Raw genomic sequence first — 20,410 nt, 5'->3', positions numbered from 1 at the left:
TGCTTCTCAAAACATGTACAAACAAAAACCTGCATTTATAACTCCCTTGAAGACAAAAACATCAACCCCATTCAGACTGAGCTCTAAAGTTATAGTTTGCACATGGCCGTTAAGAAACTGAAGTCTCTCAAGACAAAGCAAAAATTTTCAGGATCAAGGTTCAAATGACTTTAAGACATTGGATCTGTTTTGGCAGCCTCTTTTGCTCCAGACTGTTTTGCAATCGAAAGAACAGAGCCCCAACAACTGTGTCTTGCTGGAACACTAGGAAGGGTGGAGAAAACATGTTTCTGAGGTTAAAGTGCAACCTCACTAACAGAAGCAGTGGAGCTTGGTACCAAATTCTGCTATCAAGCTGGGCAGTCAACAGACCTTTGTTCACCTCTTTCTGCCTCACTCTGAAGCCTCCCAGACTGGCTAGTACAACAACCCCCTGTAGCGCAAAGAGCTGAAATTACCCAAGGTTGCAGAAGATCTTCTTTGTAGCTCGCCAGTCAGTTGTTTTTTGTAAGGAATTGGTGACCTCAGAGACTGAGCCCTGGTCGGATGCTGAGGACTGGACCAGCCACCACTCAACACTTGCGGATCATTCTGTCCTGCCTCTGCTCGCTCTGCCGGGGATGAAAGCCTGCCGTCATCTGGAGTTGACAAAAAGCAAGAAGCCAACTGTTCAGACATGATAAAGAAAACCAGTAGTGCATGCAAAACTAACAGTAAGAAACTCTCATAAATAGAGCATTTGGGTCATGATTATACATAACAAAATACAATAACTTTTAGTCTGAAAAATACCACGCAAAATAAGGAAACATGTAGAATTTGTCTGTCAAGGCTCAGGCTTTTTCAGAAATATCCCTATTGTGAAAAGTGTCTAAAAAAAAACAAACTGGCAAGCGTGAATTAATCTTGCTACATTATCAGCTTCTGCCCTGAAAAGAGTTTTTCTGTTATGTTAGAAGCTAGTGCTGAGGCCACATTAAAGCTACTACAGCCTTTAATAAACCACTCTTTTCCATCAGAGGATCAAGTACAGACAGGTTCTCACTGATTCCAGGAACGTGTCCATTTCATGTGCTGTTTCAAGGTTGTTTTCCCATTCTTTCAACACAATACTTTGCTGACTCCAGCTACATTTGTCAGAGACAAACAAGTGAAGCCAATATTGACCACATTTTACATTACTTTCAATAAATGAATGACAAGCAATATTCTACTATGCAAACTAATCGCAGTCATACCAAGTAATTATTTTTAATTCCGCATGAGAGTCTGAACAGATCTGTTTACTTGTGCAAAAAGCTATCTAGATCCTTTTTCCCTAGCCCAAACATTGCTTAGCAGAGCTGGATAACGAAAAGACTAAACAAAAGCAGCTGACCAATTTGCCATCTCCAGCAAAAAGTTTTGTACAAAATCAAGGTGCATTCATTCACCATTCTTCGCAGTATATTTCTTTGAAACAAAAAAGAAAAACTCATATAGTTATTTAAGAGCCTGCCTACTGAGAATGTGTTTCATGATACACATGGCACAAAGGCCAAAATCAAGTAGTAGTTTTTAATACACAAAACTTGTATGACATTTCAGATCTCTTGATGGGCAACACCTAAGCCATGCAAATTAAAGGCAGATTTTCTGTAAACACAGCTTTATTGCAGCTCAGCTGCCACCCAGATGAAGGTACAAGAGGCACAGGAAGGTGAGGAGTGGAGGAAGTCCAGAGTAAGAACTTGCACTGGAAGGACAGGCACACATTTTGCTCATATAAGCTGGGTTACTCCTGCTTTTAACCCCCAAAACTTCATACAAACAGAAATCCAGATGCCCAGCTAAGAAGCTATACAATACTATCTGCTAACTGGCTTGTCTCTGACCTTCACAGACAGCCACAGATTTCCAGCTGCAAGATGATGGCTATCTTCTCCCCCAGCAAAGCTCTACTATGTCACCCAAAAGCAAGACGCAGTACCTCCCACAAAAGAACTGACTCACCATCCATTTGACCAGCCACTTGACATTATGCTCTTATATCCAGAGGTGTTTCTACAAGTTCATGTGGCAGCAGAGGGCATCAATAAAACAGACAGCACGCACCATCCACACACATGGTCCCCCAAGAACTTACCTTTGCTGAAACGGAAGAGATTTACAAAAGAGCTGTAGGCTGATTTAAAAGGAGGCTCATCTTGGTCAGGAGTAAGAGGTTTGAAGTGGGTGAGATGAGATGGACTACTAGGAGAACGAGGTAGATCACTGGCAGAGTCCAGCGTTGGAGACCGTTTGTCATCTGCGGCCATTTCAGGTGCCCTGGAAAGAGTTCGACAATGTGCATTACACACAGGGAGGTAAAAAAGAACATCTTCAGTCAACTGAAGAGAAGGTGTCTCATCAGATGGGCATTCATCCCACCTACCGCAGACATCTGCAATTAGCACAGGTCAACAGTGCCAGAGTTCGGAGCCCACGTACCCTGCCTAGTCACCAGCAAGAGACCAGCATCTCTGCAGAGAGCAATTCAGAGCCCCAAATTAAACATCCCGAGCAATGAAAGCAGGCAAACAGCAACTACACCGTCCAACAACACACTCTGGTTGCTGTTTTATGGGAACTTGAAGTTTTCAAATGGGGACCCTGCATGTGCACCACAAAGAAGTTTTAACTTCAGCTCAAGAGAAGAGTTGTCAATGCTGCGACTTCTGCAGCCCTCATTAACAAGAAAACTGAAGACAGAAACACCTGAGGAAGCACAAGACATACTTGTTGTTTGGCCAGGTTAACTTCAGAACAAGAAACAGAACCAACTGCAAACAAAAGCAAGACTGAAAGATTAAGTTTGGTGGCACACTGCTTCCTTCCCCTCCACACTACAATACGGGACCTTGTGCAAGTTACCAGGCAAGCAACCCAAGCTGTGGCTTATTTGTTGTCATATCTAACACCTCCAAACCTCCTCATTTTTGAGAGTGATTACATTAAGGAACAAAACAAAACCACACAAATGAAAACCCCCAAACAAACAAAAACCAAAAACCCACAACCCACCAACCAACACACACAAACAAAAGACTCCAACACAAACAAAAACCACACCACAGTCTCTACTAGGGGAAGCCATACTTGTTAAGCCTACTTGCTGTGTACCAAAGCCTTCATACAACCAAGAATCATACTTTCTCATGGCCCATATTCTTTAATGTCAATACACACCTGATTTCTTCCACTCCACCCCACTAAGCCTGCACTCCTAGCCTGCGAGGCTAAGGTGCTTACTACCTTCATCTTTGTTTAAGCAAGACTTAGTGAAACATTTGGCAGAGCAGGAACACTGGGAGCTGAAGGAATCTATGAGTGACAGCTGACCTTGACATATGCTTGACATGTCAAGGATAAAACCTTACACGAGTCTACTTCCTGCTCAGCAGCTCATACATGCTCCTTCATGAAATACCAGTTTCCACAACTGCTTCCTACAATCTACAGGCATATTTTGCTGACTAGAACATTTTCTTCCAAGTTCTAAGAAGCCACACTAAAAACTTATGCAGTGCAGAGAAAATCCACATGCCAGCAAACTGCACGGTGCTCATGTGACAAGGTTTGACCACTTCTACATCAAACGCATGAAAGATGGTATCTGCAAGTCAATCAGATGACTTCTCAGGTGACTTCAGCTTCTTGCTCTGTATATTAAGCACCTTTAGCTCAGAGTTTCTCCTGATATTCACATATCCTTAAGAAAGAAAACAGAGAGACACCATTCAGAAAGTTTCGAGAAAAACTTTGGTCAGGTTCTTTACGTAAGGTTGGGTCTTAGTCTGGAATGCTTCTGCATCCCTTTCTCCTATAAGTGGTGGCACATTTTGCTGCTGTGCATTTCAGCAATATTATTCAAACAACAGATTATTTGAACATGCTTAAACACCAGAGCTCATGGCAAATGCCTTCAAGAGCATGTCTTCAGGTAAATTTTGAATTGTTTCTTCAACTTAAGGCAACTGATAACTTGCTTTTTAAATGCTGAATGCACCCCATTTAAAATGCTGTTATGAAGAAATGCTGAATGCGCCCCATTAAAAACGCTGTTATGAAGTCAACCAGAAGTTTTATAAGAAACTATGTTCGTCTCTCAGCAAGTGGCTACAGCCTGGCAAGACAACAAAACAGGGAAGTCTCTGAACTTGCATACATCACATAAGCAACTATGGAAAAATAAACTTTAGCTTAAAGGAAAAAACAAAAAAAAAAAACAAAACAAAAAACCACCACACAGTAATTACTTCCATGGCAGCAGTACGAGTCTCATTAAAACAGATGGAAAAGAAGAGCACTGTACTTGGCATTAGCTCCAGAAGCACCTGGATTTTCTGTGCTGCACAATACATTAGCCACAGAGGGTATCACCCTTTCTAGTTCTCCCACTAAAAGCAAAACACTCCCTCCCCACCCTCAACAAACAGGGGAACAGTCACTTATCTGTATGTTGTGGGAAATCAGACAGCAAAGCACAAGTATCAGTCAACAGGCACAAAACAGACTGCATCTTCCTCAGGATGCATAGCAAACAGCCTCAGGGGATCTATTCACAGCCACTTCGGGCTGCAACACCTTCAGCAGTCACCAACTCACCGCCCACAAAACACGGAGCGCGAGCACGGGTGGAACCTCCACGCACGTTCAGCATTTACATCCAGAACGGCTCCTGGACCCCCAGAGCCGCGCAGCGCCAGAAGGGCCCAAGCACCCCACGCCACTCGAGTGTCACCTCCAGGCGCACCCCGGGTGGAAAACCCGAACAGCTGTGACTGAAACGACTGCGTGACTCACGCGCTTCACTACAACCCCAGCGCGCTCCCCTCAGCGAGGGGACACCCGCCCGCCTCAGCCGCGCGCCCGAGATCACCTGAGCGGGATGGGGAGGGACGGAGCAGCGGCCACGCAGCGCCGCCATAGGCCTGGCCCCACAGCGAGAGCTCACACACCCGGGGAGCCACCGCTGCGCGCCCACGCAGGACCGCCCGGTCCCGGCCGTGCTGTCCTCACCTGCTCCCCGCGGTACCGAACCACAGACCCGGCTCCGCGCCGCCTCTTTCACACCCCCGGCCCGGCCCTAGCAACCCGCCGCCAGCCCTGCCCAATCGCCCGCCGATGGCGGTGCTTCTCACCGAGGCATCGCCAATCGAGGCTCCGCGCCAACCCACCCGCCGGCAGCGGCCGTCGGGGCGGGGCCCTGCGCTCCGCCGGCCCCGCAGCCCCGTCACCGCGCTCCGCCTCCCCCGCGGCGCTGCTCCGGCTTCGCGCTGCGAGGGGCGCCGCCCGAGCGGGGCAGTTCCAGGCCGCCACAGCGGGAGCCGCCGCCTGCCTGGCAGCGGAGGCAGCCCGGGAGGCGGGCGTGCCCCCGCGGGGTTCCTCCCCGGTTTCCCCGCCCCGGCTCCCACGGGGCCGCGTTCTCCTCCCCCTCAGGGCGGGCAGCCCCGCTGCTCGGCGGGCCTGTCGTGCCGATATGGCTGCTCCCGCGCCAGCGAACGTGTGCGTGTCCGTGCCCACCCGTGTGTTCGCGTGTCCCCTGGGCTGCGCTGCGTGGCGGTCCCGCCGAACCCCGCGGGGTCAGGCCCGCACAGCGCTGAGGGCAGGATGGCCGCCCGCGCTCCAGCCCCTCGACGCCCAGGCCTTCGTGCCCGCCAGCGCCATCGGCTGCCCTGTGGCGACGCAGGCCACTTACTGCGGCTGTGCTGGGAGAGCGCGGAAACGCCCCGGCCCGGCGGAACGGCCGCGGTGCGTTACGTGCTGCCGCGGCTTCCTCACAAGGAGGCATCAGCGCGCAAAACCCGAGCCACGGGCCGGCCGCTCCGGGGGCCGGTCGGAAAGCCGCGGGTCAGGGCCGACCAGCCGCTCCGGGGACCGGCCCGACCCCGCCCCGCCACCGGGAGGAGGGGCCGGGCGGGGCCGACAGGGGGCGCCGCAGCGGCGGGGGCGCGGCCCCATAAAAGGCCCCGCGCACGGTCGGATCCGCATCGCCGTGAGAGTGGGACCGGCACTGACCGCAGGTAACGGCGCCGTGGACCCGCGGGTGGGGCGGGATGGGCCCGCAGTGTACCGCCGTGCACCGTGCTGCGGTGCGAGGACGCGCGCCCTTTGTCCTTCCCCTCCTGGGCGCGGCGTTCACCGCCTTGCAGAGGGGCCCTGAAAGGGCGAGTTTGCGTTCCAAGGGCGTTTTTTGTGGCGGTTCGGGGTGCAGCCTGCCCGCCCGGCACCCCCTCCCGCCGCAGGTACCGCTGCAGACGCCCCGGGTGCTGAGGGGGTGCGAGCACCCCGGGTTCGGCTTCCCGGGCCCGGGTTTTGTCCCCTCTTAGCACAGGTCCCAGTCGGTGGTGTCACCTCAGGCGGGTGCGGCGGCAGGATCTCGGTTGGCGACAGCCATCTGCGCCGCTTTCCCTGGGAACAGATCTTCCATAAATTGGAATTACGGAGCTGTTGCAATAGTTAATTATTGCCTGTAGGCCCCGAGTGCTTCCCGAGGACCAAGGAGTATTTGGAAATTCACAAAGTTTCTTTTAAGCTGCCTTGGCTGAGTGCCTGGATTGAGTGCATTTAAAGAAGGATTGCTGTAGGAGAAAGGCCTTGCTGACTTTTGATAGTTCTGGAGTGTTTAAAAAAGAAAAGCCAGAAAGAGCTGAACTCCCAGGGAATGTGTGATCTGTAGAGGAGCTTCTTGTCATCTTGGCTGTGTTGTGCAGAAGATGGATTGCCCTTGTTCATAGAGGAACTGGGGACATCGGTTTTGAGGAGAGAAGTCTGGAGGCCATGATCAGCTAAACACGTAGGATGCTGTCGGAGTTGTTTAAGAAGATGCTGTTTCCACATGTTGGTGGAGATGTATCACTGGAGATGCGTCTCACATACCTTTGTGTTCCCATTGTGACAGCAGCACCATAGAGGTCTGAAGCCAGCTTTGCAAAACATAATCTGATTTGTCTTATTTAAGTAGGGACCAAGCCACAAAAGAAGTGGTGGTAGGTGGGTGTCTGTGCACGTTTTGGCTTAAATGAATCAGACTGTGTAAGTGTCAAAAGCAAAACGGAGTAGTAATCCCGTGCCCAGGCCGTGGGAGTGTGGTATAGTCATTATTTAGATAGCCACAATGGAAAATTGTGCCGAAAACACTTGCATAAATAAACTGAGTTCAGAGAGAGTGTTGTTATGTGAAGTTAAAGATTCCCATGAGAGCTAGAGAGTCCTAATACATGCCGAGATACTGTCTTTCATTGGGATAGGAGTGCCTCAGACTAGTTAATTTTTCAAGTGTATGTGCTCATAGTAAATAGAGTCTCGGTAACTCACAACCTCATTTTACTGCTTGTTTTTGTAAATTTTTGCTCTCTAAAAAGTTTGGAAAAGCTTAATGCAGTAGCTAGAACATATCTTAGAAAGTTTATTCTCTTCCCAGGCTAAAAATGTGTAATGGATTGCATTTTAGAAATACAGCACAAGTTAGTTTAATTTTAAAATAATAATTTAAAAAATTGATCCAGGGAGCAGTCTCTACATGTGCTTGTAATGTGGAGCCCCTGCATGGCAAACCTCACACCTCTGGGTAACTTCACCTGGATGAACAGATGCTGTGTATAGCAGGACCCCTCATTCTGGATAAAGCCATTCATAGATCTTGGTGTCTGTGAGACTGCAACCTCAGGCACGAGGGCTTGGTATCTCACTGTAGTATCCTAACAGCTACGAACAAGAACGGGGCTGTCTTGGGAGGAAGGACTTGCCAACTCATAGCTCTTGCATAATCCGAGCTGTGGCTGTTAGAAAGCAGGGTATGTGTCAGAGCAGTTCAGTAGCTTGTGGGGTTGTTTTTTGCAGAGGAACAAAGTGCGAATAGAAGGGCAGAGTTCAGGTTTATTTTTTTGAGGCTTTGTGAACAAACGTCTTGGGGATCCTCTGTTCTGTACAGAACACAAATCTGTCCAGTATTGGTTTTAGCAGCAGAAATAAAGCTTGCCAGGAGAAAGTACGCTTGATGTGGCCATTGGATTTCCATACCTGTTTCCTTCCTTCCTGGGGAAGGAAGGTAATAAAGAAGCTGACAATGTATTAATTTTAATAGTGCCAGCAATATGAGCTGTCATTAAAGTAATGTCCATTAACCCCCATTTTTTCAGGAGGAGGAGAAGCAGGCAACTGCACTAGAACTCATGAAATGCATTAAAAAATAAACAGCGCTCATCCATTTTTGTGGAGTCTGGGGGAAGAGTGTGGTCGTTTTTAAATTCCTTTGTACAACCATAATTAAAGCTCTTGCCCTTAGAACACATGCCCTTACATCTCAGATGTTAACCTTTACTTTTATTCTCTGATAGATCTCCCTAGGACCTGGGGCTTTAAGAAAAATACCGGTTAGCATGAAACTAGGGATAAATGTGGTTATTTTCAAGATTTTGGGAGAGATCCTGTATGCTACATTAGTACTTCTTTCCTAGTTCTGTTGTAAAAATGCAGGCTACATATATTGGTGATGTGTGTTGGCAGTTTTTAACTCAGATTGGTTTTTTTGGTCTTTTGCAGCTCAAGATGTCTAAAAAAATCCATGGAGGCTCCGTTGTGGAGATGCAAGGAGATGAAATGACTCGGGTCATTTGGGAACTAATTAAAGAAAAGCTGATTTTTCCTTATGTAGATCTGGATTTGCACAGGTAATGGCTTTTTATGACACACAGCCACTTTGTACTGCAATTTGAATGTGTCATTAGGCATTGAACACGTTTTGCTTAAGCACTGAGAGCCTTATAGCTCTTCCTGCACTAGTGCAGGGAGGCTAACTAGCCCTTTTTAGGCTGGTAAAGTTGCCAGCAGATTTCCCTGCTTAACTCACCTAAGGGCCAACCTCACTAAGCACTCTGGAAAGCATAAACTCATGGTATTTTGTCAAAATCTGTTGGCATCCCCTTTGGGGTTCCTCACAGCAGTAAGCAGTGAATGCTTAATAGCAAGCTAGCTTTTTTCTGTACTGTGCCTCTAAGAAGGCCTCTCACAGACATGGTCAGCGTTTTTGTCTCCAACACCTTGGCTTTCCAGCACTTGGAAAGCCTGGCTTTCTGTAGCCTAAACAATTAGAAACGGGGGTGTTTCAGCCACTCCCCGACTTGAACCCTAGCATCTGTGGACTCTGAGCAGGTTTATGGCTTCTTGCCATCTGTGTTTGAAGGTCTGCCCAGAGGGCAAAAGGGTGGTTGTAGGGCACAGACTCTGTCCTGATGTCTAAACCTAAACTCTGCTGGCAGTGTGAGCTAACTGTTGCAATTATTCCCCAAGCCTAAGCTGTGCTTCTACATGCCATTCTGGAAAAAAAACAAATACTAGCAGCTGGTATGGCAAAAGGGACATGCTATCTACAGCATCTGGTCAAGCAGAACAAATAACCTTTTCCTTTTCTAGCCATTAAGCTAGAATTATTAGAGAAGCATCCAGCTGCATTGGTCCTAGCTGTGTGGACAGAGGCCTTCAGTGGTATCTGCCATTATTAAACCCACAGTCTGACCTCTTCCCCTGACATTTGTATGCCACCTACATCAGGCTTTCTGCTTGCTGGTGTTGAGAATGAAGCAAACAGGAACCCAGCAGCATAATACATCTCCACAGTCTGGAGAAAACACCCCTTTTCAAAGAGGGATGGGAGGAGGGAAAGCAGACCCCTGGCTGGGGCAGCACAATGGCCAGATTCATGTCCAGCTGGCTGTGCTTCAGGGCTGTCCCCTGTGGGGCACCCGTTGTTCTCCAAAAGCTGTTAAAACAGAGTGTGGGGAATGTGCTTCCTCTGACTGTTTGAGGGGAAGAATATTGGCAGTTTTGCTGCCAGAGCAGGATTGTGGGTCCATTGTCAAAGCAGTTTTTATTTGAAGCCTAGTGTATGCTCAGTATATGAAGGAAGCCAGAACCCTCAGCACAAGAGGTTTGAAATAAAGGCCTGTACTCTTCAGGGGATTGTGCTGGTCTATACCATTAGAATCCCAGACTGAAAGCTTCCACTGCCAGGAAGCTCAGAAGGGAAGGCAGAGGAGATACTGGCTATGTCCCATGCTGGCAGAAAGCCTCAGCCATAAACTGAAACTGTCCTTTCTCCAACCTCCTACCAGCAGCAGAAGTACCAGTATAAGAGCTTATGTTTTCTTCCATTCCAGCAGCATTTGCACTGGAGGAAAGATGACTTCAGTTATGACAGAATGCTAGAACTACACTCACAGGTCCATATGGGATCTGGTTTCTTTCCTGGTGGACATGAACAAAAGTCCTGGGCAATTCTGACCATCTTTGTGTTTGTTACAGCTATGACCTGGGCATTGAGCATCGTGATGCTACAAATGATAAAGTAACTGTGGAAGCTGCTGAAGCCATAAAGAAATACAACGTTGGCATAAAGTGTGCAACCATAACTCCTGATGAGAAGAGAGTGGAGGAGTTCAAGCTGAAGCAGATGTGGAAGTCTCCCAATGGGACAATTCGAAACATCCTTGGTGGCACTGTCTTCAGGGAAGCTATTATCTGCAAGAACATTCCCCGGCTGGTGTCTGGATGGGTGAAACCCATTGTCATTGGCCGTCACGCTTATGGGGATCAAGTGAGTCACTTCAGTGCTTACCCCTCTTTTATCTGAACGGGTTTAGTCCTGACTGATATAGAGCTGCAGGGACTTAGACATGCCTGTGCTGCTGCCTTATCCCTTGCCCCAACCTGGGAGTGGGTACTTGCTAGAGCTTTGTTTGTACAGCACCTGGTGAGTGTGGGAGAGGCTGGTTCATGCCTCTTCCTTAGACAGTGTAGCTGTATAAACAGCATTCAGGGGTCTATGCTTGGATGAAACAGGGCTATACTTAAAGGGTATAACTCCTAAGTTATTTTTCTTTACATCTGCAGAACTCCCTACATAGCAGTAAAGCAGCCAAACATGACAAAAAGTCTTCTAGAAGAGCCAAGTGCTTGAATAGATGGGTAAACTCACAAACTGAGGGCAAGTCAGAAGATTAGCTGGGGTGTGAATGGAAAATAATAAATTTCCAAGAGGAAAATAATTTCAGAGCCCTGACACTAGGGAAGAATGGGGTTCAACATCCTTAACAGTACTGAATAATTGAGAAGGTCAAAATAATAATGGGAAACAATGGATTAAAGGAGAGGATTGAAAGCCTGCCAAAGTATGAGATTAAAATGAGAGGAATAACACAAGAACATATAAAGGACACATGAGCAAGATACTTGTGTAACTTCAGAACAGCTCAGGGAACCAATTTGCTCAATAGAAAGGAAACTACATGAAAAAGGACGATGAATTTCAAGGAAGTGTAATCTTAAATAGTACTGTTCAGGACAGTTGGGAAGATGAGACACTATTTAAAAACCTGAAGTACATCTTGGCTCTTTTGAGTCTGTGTAACTCAGAGGAGCAAAATGTGTACCCATTTACTGAATTCTTGCTACAGAACTGTCTTTCAAATGTCATATGATAGTTGGAAATAATGGCTTCTGTTAAGGTGCTGTATGATTCTCCCTTATTTATGAGATCAGTAGTTGTCACATGAATGGCTTTTTTTGACCACACAATCCTCTGGATACCTTGCACTTTAAAACTTCAGTGCATCTGCAAAGATACGTACTCTGCCAATTGGTGGGGCCCAAGAACCTGTAAGCTTTTTCCCTTAAAGAGGAAGATCTCTTCTGAAAAAGGCGGACTCTTGACTACTTGTTTTTCTAATCTGTAGTAAAATAATTCAGTTACCTCATGGCTGAGTGAACAGAGCTTGTTCAGTGTGGTTTTTTTGGTACAACTGTTTGTGCTTTTCTGTACCTTGTCCTCTCAAGTGCAGGTTGTCTTTTATGGTTCTGTCCTCCTGATAGATAAAATCATCATGGCATTTTTTTTTAACAGTATAGAGCAACTGATTTTGTGGTACCTGGGCCTGGAAAAGTGGAGATGACGTACACTCCAGAAGATGGAGGCAAACCAGTCACATATCTGGTCCATAACTTTGAAAGTAGGTATTATCTCTTAATTGTGATTAAAACTGACATTTTTGGTTTAATTCAACCTTGAAATTGTATCTGTTTGATGGAGTCAGATCTGTTTGATGGTAAAATATGACTTTGAGGTGGAGAAGGTCTGGGCCTTCTTCATTAATCTGGAAGTACGGAAAGTTACTTAAAATCTTCCTGGGATGGAAGAGACATATCAAACACAGTCATACTAGGCTGGTCACCTGTCATGCTCTGTGTATGACGATACGTATGTTTTACACTCTGATCAGAGGGAAGCTTGCTGTCTAAACAGGGCTTCACCTAAGGGAGGATATATTTGAGGGCAGTTTGGGTATAATTATTTCTACTTTTAGTTTTTCTTATTGGGCTCTACGTACCTTTGCAGTTTGTACTAATCTTTATTAGGCAGCCTTTATTTCGATAGAAATGAGAACTAATACTTACTCTGCAAGGTGGAAAGGAGATTTGACAAGGATGCTCCTAACTGTGTAGGCTCTAAATGTGTTAACAGATGCAGTCCCAAAGGCATTGGCATCCCTTCTAGCAATATTGCTGTGCTGGTTGTAGACATTGCTTGGCTCAGGAGGAGTCCTGACATTGCTGAGCTGTGTTGCATGAAAACAATTACACACCTGTTGCTGGAACCCAGGGTGTTTCTCTAGGGGCAGGATTCAGGAAAAATCACACAAATCATCTCTCTTGCCTATCAGTGATCAAAGGGCTCAGGATTTGAAGCCTTCTGGTGACCTGTGTGAGTGCAATGTTTTGATTCTAGCTACAAAGACCTAATAGATCCACGTAAACCACAGAATCCTGGTTTGTACGCAGTCAGCTTGGCAAGCAGGTACCAAGTCTGCCACATGACCCTCTTCTGTAATGCTTGGTTTCTCTGGCATTCTTGCTCACAGGAACCTAAATCTCTGCCTCTTATTGCACACTCTTTCATCTGGAGTTCACCTGCTTCACTACCAGTCCTAATCTGTTTTGATTTGATAGGCGACTGGTGAGCCTGTGCTAGAGACATGTGGCGGTTCCAGCTGCCAGTCTGATTCACTGCTCTGCATTGTGTCTGCGAGCAGAGAGCGAGGAAGTGTGAGGATGGCAAATTGCTGCTGTAATACTGCTGTAACTCTCCTCCGCAAGATAACTGTTGTGCCAGCATATCTCCTTGCTGCAGAAGGGAAACTTGTCCTATTGCTATACTAATATGGTCAGCCTGGACACTGAATCAAGATATGTCAATAGGCAGCAGGATTTTATGACTGCAACAATGTTTTGGGTTGTTTTGGTTTTTTTTATTTATATGCAAGTAAGTATTTGAATGAAACTTCATAGCTGTCACCATGGCTCCAAAGGGCACACACAGTCTTTGTAGCTGATCAGACTCTGTTCTGTCCTTGACTCACTAAGGGAGGCAGGAGGACAATGTGTATTTTTGCTGGTAACAGCAGGAATTTCATTCCCTGCCAGTATCAACTTTAAATGACCTTGTTGTTTTCGCAAGCAGATAAACCACCTCTGGCCTCTTGTCTTCATTCTGCATGTGTGTCCATATAGTAACAACCATCTGGAGTTAGAGGCAAATGGATATAAGCAAAGGATATTTTCAAAAGTATAAAATTAAAATAATCTGAGTTGTTTCCAGAACAAAGATCCCTAATAAATGCACTGTACAACAAACTTGAGAGGTGGTGGTAGTGAGGTGCTTAAAGTTAAGTACATGGTATCTACTTTTCACTAGAAACACAAAGACCTGTGCTCTGAAGATGATTAGGCTTTTTCACGAAGCCCTAGACCCTACTTTCACCCTCTCCCGTGGTCTGAATGCTGCTCTCCCCCAGGTGAGCTGGGCTGTAGGTTCAAGGCACTTCCATTCAGGCTGCTAACACACCTGGATTACACAGTCTAAGTCATGTGAACGGTGACAGAGCTGTCTGAGGACTTTCCCTTTCACCCAGATGCCTGGCATGTTCTTCCCACAGCTTGCTGGAAGTGAGCCTGAGCAGGTAGAACAAAGCTGCAGGGAGGCCAAACACACGTACTGAAGAGATGCAGGAATGCATGTGGGGACTTGTTTACCTGAGCTAGGCAAAGCAGCCTCTGACTGCTGGAGCTGGTTCTGCGATGCAGCCGAAGCCTGAAGGTACAAGGCACTTAAGATGGGAGCAAGCCACTTTCTAGCTTTGACCAAGACTCTTGCTCCAGACTGCTGCCTGCTGCTTTGTTAATAAATACTTTGTAGTATTTATCTGGGTAGCAGGAGTCCAGGCACACTCATTCCTGTCACAGTTTTGCTGCTTAGGCTGGATTAGAAAGAAACTTCTTAGGAGTATTAGATCACGCTATTAAGATGTACCTAGCTGTAAAACAAACCCACCTTCCTACCCGTGTGCCACAGGACTGTTGGAGCTTTGAGCTGGTAGTGCAGAGTGAATCTTCTGCAAGAACCAGCCTTAAAGTGACAACTATGTCAAGACACCTGGGCATAACACCAGGGTGCCTGCCAGCATATGCTATGGGGAGACTGGCAAATCCTTAAGCAAAACTAAATCTAGTTGATTCCTACCTGTTCTTCCTCCGCTAACAGACTGTGGTGGTGTAGCCATGGGAATGTACAACCTTGACCAGTCTATCAAGGATTTTGCCCATAGTTCCTTCCAAATGGCACTGTCTAAAGGCTGGCCCCTCTACATGAGCACCAAGAACACCATCCTGAAGAGATACGATGGCCGCTTTAAAGACATCTTCCAAGACATCTATGACAGGTAATTAGAATAGTTGTGTACTTCCTACCACAGTGCGTAAGTCTGCAGCAGGAACTCCCTCTCCAGCCTTGTGAGCTCCTACAGTTCTTTCAGCATTTTCAGACACTCAGCGGTACTTTGTGGGGGCTGTGCTCCTTCCCCATTGCAGTTTCCTTTGTCCTGCAGGACTCCATGCTTAAAGCTCTAAATGTGGCTCTGGTTCTCATCTCTCCTAACAGAGTCACACATTCTCTATGGGTTCCTCTGTGATTCTGAAGCAGACTTGCAATAGCCTAGCAAAGCAAATGAGGCAAAAAAAAAGAGTAAAAGACTTGCAAAATTATTTAAAGCTTGTTTATTTTGGGGGGGTTTTTGGTTGTTTTTTTTACTAATATGTCTATGCACCTCACTGTGCACAATTACTCAATTACTTACATAAATTATGCAATCAATGTATTTATCTATATGTCAAGCTGTTATTGTTCATTTGTTTGTTTTCTTCCAGAGAATACAAATCCCAGTTTGAAGCCAAAAAGATCTGGTATGAGCACAGGCTCATTGATGACATGGTTGCTCAGGCCTTGAAATCTGAAGGAGGCTTTGTCTGGGCCTGCAAGAACTATGATGGAGATGTGCAGTCTGACTCTGTTGCGCAAGGTATGAGATGTTCCCTGTGCTACACTGGAGCAGGCTCAGCAGTCTCTTGTGATCTTGTGTCATATCTTCTGTAATTGCCAAAGAGGTGACCTTGGGTCTCAGAACTTACTACACATTTCAAACCTGTGGCTAGTCATGGAGATATCAGGCAGGCAAAGAATTTCTAATTTCATTTTTACAAGAAAACCCATTGAATACAGACTGTGTAGTTGCAATTCTTTATCAGATGGCAGTTCCTACCAATACAGCAACTGATAGGTTTTCCACTCTAATGTAAGATATCCAGACAGCTAGAATTCTGTCACTGACAGCTTCAGTTAAGCTTGACTGGTGCTGAGCATACTGGCAGGTGCTCTACACAGATAAGAAAACCTTCAGGAACTAAAGCTACCTGTCAGGTGTAAAGAGAGAGATTGATATATTTGACTTTACAGACTTGCCGTGCTTGATCAAAATCCTATATAACTGGGCTGCCTCGTGCCAAAACAAATACAGATGCAGAAACCCACAGTGGCTTTATGTAATATGCTCTTTCTAAAGTCATGCCAGTAAACTGCCTCCCACAGGACCAGCATTGTGTGTTGGAGCACTGAATAAATAAGCTTTCAAAGACACAGATCTCCAAAACCTCCAGGGTTAGAAGTGATGTGAATGTCCAGTTTTGCCAGCTCATGGTTCCTTTTACCGGAGCATTTGATATGAAGTAGGTTTATTTCTTTTCACCCTGTGGGGAAAACAGTGATTGTCAATCCAACTCTTCCTATTTAGGATTCTTTGTTCTCATACTGCACCTTTGCAGTAAAAATCTGTCCAGCAAGTTAGGTGAGAATACTAATTTTCTTGAAATGGTGCAGAATGTCTGCACCATCTATATTTCATGGTTCAGCAGCACTTTCTGTTCAGACAAGCTGTTATTTTGATGTGTGAGGACTAGGCAGTTAATTGCAGCAGCAGCGCTGCTCTTCAGGAACACTTGCATCAAGGCTGGGAGGATGTAGGGGGATTGTAGCATGGGGGGGGGATTAAGAGGAATTTAAGGGAGCTGTCTGAAGGAGACACTGAACTTGTTATACTGCATATTCTGTAGGTTATGGCTCTCTGGGGATGATGACCAGCGTGCTGATCTGCCCTGATGGCAAGACTGTTGAAGCAGAAGCGGCTCACGGCACAGTAACTCGTCACTACCGCATGCACCAGAAGGGCCAAGAAACTTCCACTAACCCCATTGGTGAGCTGCTTTTCACTGCCCTTGAGTGATCTCTACACATGAAAGAACAGGATTGGAGTAAGAACATCTGCATCCTTTCTGCAGAGAATTGCACCACTGAGTGGTGAAACTGGTAGTTCATAATGCGTTTTTCTTCCATGGAGACAGCTGCAGCCTGGGGCAAAAACAGGCTGGAATGGAGTGTGAGCTAGACCTAAGCTAGCCTTTTGAGACATGCTCTCATTCTTCAGCAAACAATAGCTTATAGCCACAGTGGCCTCAAGGTTTAGGTTGGTTATTTATTTTACTCATCTTCCTGATGCTTCAAGACCCAGCCACTCTCCAAACAATGCACGTACTTAAAGTATAAGTACACCTACAATGGGATGTGAGGGAAATAATCCTCTACAACTGCATAGGGACTAGAGTGTCCTGTGTAATACAGGAAGAAGACTGCACCCTTTTATGATAAGAACAACTTTCTGTGTAACAAGGTCCTACCACCAGTCATTGTTTCTGACTTGGGCACGAACAAAATAAGATAAAATGGCACACACATAGAGATTACTAGAGGCAGTGAGTAGTTTCTAGCGTTTGCTTTTCTTTAGAGCTGTGCAAAATGCAAAGAATGCCTAGATGAATACAAGTGTTCTTTCCCATACCGTATTTTTTCTGTTTTCTGTTTTATTAATGTTTAATATTAATATTTAAAAACATGTTCCACATGACAGTTTAGAACAATGTCTAGGGAGTTCTAGAAGGAGTAATCTTGTGTTTTCTCTCAGCTTCCATCTTTGCGTGGACAAGAGGACTAGCCCACAGAGCTAAGCTGGACAACAACACTAGCCTTAAGAACTTTGCAGCTGCCTTGGAAGAAGTCTGCATTGAGACCATCGAATCTGGCTTCATGACAAAGGACCTTGCTGCCTGTATCAAAGGTCTACCTAAGTAAGTGTATGGAGTATCAGCTGTTTCTGAATGGCATTTGCTGGAAAGTTACTTTAGTATGGTGAAGAATTGCTGGAGTCTGGTCGCAGAACAAGGCTTATCTGTACCCAGTGCTGTACAGAGACTCCCTGCCCCAAGTAGCTTGGTGTAGGTTGCTCTGTTCCTTCTATGGTACCAAATGCATGGGGAAAAATAAAGGAACTGCAAAAATGTCTCTTATGATAGGCTTGCTACAGTGGCCAGGTCCTGCCCTGTCTATTTATTAGAATGGAGACATACTTCACTACAAACTACCACCTGGCTAGCTCTTCTCTGGAGCCTTTTGGCAAAAAATCATCAGCTTGAAGACTAGGAGAGAACTCTCTTGGTTTTAGAGGCCAGACTTAGAGTTCTTTGAACAGTCTTCACCTGCTTTGAGCATTTGAGTGGCTTTACAACTAATGTCTGTCTTGTTTTGTTTCCCCCCTCAGTGTCACACGCTCTGACTACCTGAACACTTTTGAGTTCATGGACAAGCTTGCTGAAAACCTGAAGGGGAAGCTGGCTTCTCTGCCCAAACTTTAAGGCCTGGGTTCTACTCAAGTTCCACTAAGAAAGTGTCTCCCACTTACACCAGAGTGTAAGTGGCACTGTATCACACTCTGTGTAACATTTCAAATACTAGACAAAAAAAATGAACGTGTACACTTTTTTAAAATGTTTAAAAGACCATGTTTTCTTAAACCCCTTGAGCTGCTGAGCTAGGCCTTATTTTTGCTAAGCAGCTGAATGTGATAGTATTCAAGCTAAATGTGGGTCTGGATTCCTAACATAATTCACAGCAGACCTGAGATTTCTCTCTATGACTCTGTGATCTGTGTTTCTTTTCCCTCTTCCTGTCAGACTGAAAGCCCATCTGTGTCACAGCCCTGGTCAAACCAGTGGTGACTTACTGTCTCAACAGACCTTTAGAAATCAGAACCGTCCTTATCTCCTGTACTACCCACTGAATGTGAGCTCATAGGGCTGTCCCAGCTCTACTACAGCCCATCTCTTACTTCATCTTTTAGTGCCATCTAGAGCACAGAACCATAGAATCATTTTGGTTCATGGAAACCCTCAAGATAAAGTCCAACTGTTAACGTGACACAGGCACTAAACTGTGTCCCTGAGAACCTCATCTACACATCTTTTAAGCACCTCCAGGGATGGTGACCCCATCACTTCCCTGAGCAGCTTGTTCCAATACCTGACAACCTTCCCGTGAAGAAATTTTTCCTAATATCCAATCTAAACCTCCCTGGTGCAACTTGAGGCCATTTCCTCTTGTCCTATCACTTGCTACTTGGGAGAAGAGACCAACAACCTCCATGCTACAGTTTCCTTTCAGGTAGTTGTAGAGAGTGATAAAGTCTCCCCTCAGCCTCCTGTTCTCCAGAGTGAACAACCCCAGTTCTCTCAACCACTCCTTGTAAGACTTGTTCTCTAGAGCCCTCACCAGCTCCATTGCCCTTCTCTGAACTCTCTCTAGTACCTCAACGTCTGTCTTTAGTGAGGGACCCAAAGCATTGTGTCTTGATACTAAGGGATTTGGTCCCATTACTACAGTCAGGACTGTAGCACTTGAGAAGAAGCACTTAGTAAATGCTGGAAACAAGCCCTAAGAGCCTAATAAAGCCATGATGCAGTGCCTAGTTACAGGCACTGCATTTAGTTATACTCCTTCTGACTGGATGTGAAGCATAGGAAGTGTTACCTATTCCCACAATTCATAAAAGTGCAAAATTTTCCTCCAGTTGCTAGGTTCTTACTTACCTTTCCTGTTGTGATAAAGCAAGTCAAGTTATGTCTGTGAAATTATGACTGAGATTATTCCATCCATGGTTTTGTGTTTGGGGTTTTTAAAGCATATTTTAGTTCAGACTAAAATAAAAGCCAACTAACATTATTTGTGTCCCTCCTTCTTTTGTGTGAATAGCAGATACGGGGAAATTCTGTCTCAGACTCCAGTACCTTTTAGCACAGTCCAGTACAAGCTGGGACAGACTGTTGGAATGTTGTAGAAACACAAAATAATCTCTCCCTTAGAGCAGATTTTTTTATTTGTTCTGGCTCTTAGCAAGATGTGATCTGTAGTGTGGTGGTAAGCATCAGGTAATGCATAAGATCTAAACTTAAAGGTACCACTAAAAAGGAAATTTTGAGTTGGGACTAAACTCAAACTGATGTATCACCACTCAAAGATCAGAAACTGATTATGCCAGACCAACACTCACCCTGCGGCCGACTAACTGCAAGTGTTGGTTAGGATAGAAATGCAATGTTTTTAAATGTTTAAAAGATGATGCTAGTTTTGAGATGAGCATATGTTTGAAACACAGCTCTACAACTGCTAGCAGCTGTCACCGTGTGTTCAACATGATTGAACACAGTCTGCTGTTCTGTTATTAGCTCAAGCATGGAAGAAGTGCAGCTGATAGAAGTCCCATTGCTGGCCCACAGAAGCAATGGAAACAATCACAAACATCTGGAGTTCAATGTTCCTGCCTGGCTTCTGACACCAGCAGTTCAAGTTACTCTGCAGTCAGGTCATACTAAAACAGCATCTCTAACAAACTCCCTTTTATTTACTAGCTCCTACCTGGCTTCTGGCATTACAGATTAGCAGAGAAACCTTAGTACATTTTAGAAAAATGAATAAATAAAGGGTTTCTTAAAAATCTTACAATTTTTGTTTGTTTTAATGACTTAGAATTATAGCCTAAGTGTAGGTAGTGTAGTAGCATTTACCTGAATGCAGATTACACTATTTTTTCCTCTGTACTAACAAAGTTTCCATCTTCTGGAG

General features: G+C 45.6%; 2 protein-coding genes across 10 annotated transcripts in view; one reads left to right on the top strand and one right to left on the bottom strand.

Annotated features, from left to right (window-relative positions):
- PIKFYVE (phosphoinositide kinase, FYVE-type zinc finger containing) overlaps positions 1–5,902 on the bottom strand; it is a 63,319-nt gene extending 57,417 nt beyond the window's left edge. For 5 of the 9 annotated variants that reach the window (XM_065069894.1, XM_065069900.1, XM_065069901.1 and 2 more), the window contains exons 1-3: positions 5,163–5,297; positions 2,126–2,307; positions 459–638 (exon numbers count right to left, since the gene is read on the bottom strand). In XM_065069894.1, coding sequence (XP_064925966.1) covers positions 459–638; positions 2,126–2,307; positions 5,163–5,170 — 370 coding nt within the window. In that variant the 5' untranslated portion in view covers positions 5,171–5,297. The other 4 variants (XM_065069895.1, XM_065069897.1, XM_065069898.1 and 1 more) reach the window with 4 other exon arrangements.
- IDH1 (isocitrate dehydrogenase (NADP(+)) 1) lies at positions 5,872–19,510 on the top strand. The gene is made up of 9 exons (XM_065069969.1): positions 5,872–6,044; positions 8,566–8,693; positions 10,324–10,615; positions 11,921–12,026; positions 14,615–14,792; positions 15,277–15,428; positions 16,516–16,656; positions 17,421–17,583; positions 18,054–19,510. The coding sequence occupies exons 2-9, from the start codon at positions 8,572–8,574 to the stop codon at positions 18,145–18,147; spliced, it is 1,248 nt and encodes a 415-aa protein (XP_064926041.1). The 5' UTR covers positions 5,872–6,044; positions 8,566–8,571; the 3' UTR covers positions 18,148–19,510.
- Positions 19,511–20,410: the final 900 nt, after the last annotated feature.

This window comes from Columba livia, chromosome 7, assembly GCF_036013475.1.
Source record: "Columba livia isolate bColLiv1 breed racing homer chromosome 7, bColLiv1.pat.W.v2, whole genome shotgun sequence".
NCBI classification, from domain to species: Eukaryota; Metazoa; Chordata; class Aves; order Columbiformes; family Columbidae; genus Columba; species Columba livia.
The sequence above is the reverse complement of the archived record's forward strand: the minus strand, read 5'-3'. Positions and strand labels throughout refer to the sequence as shown.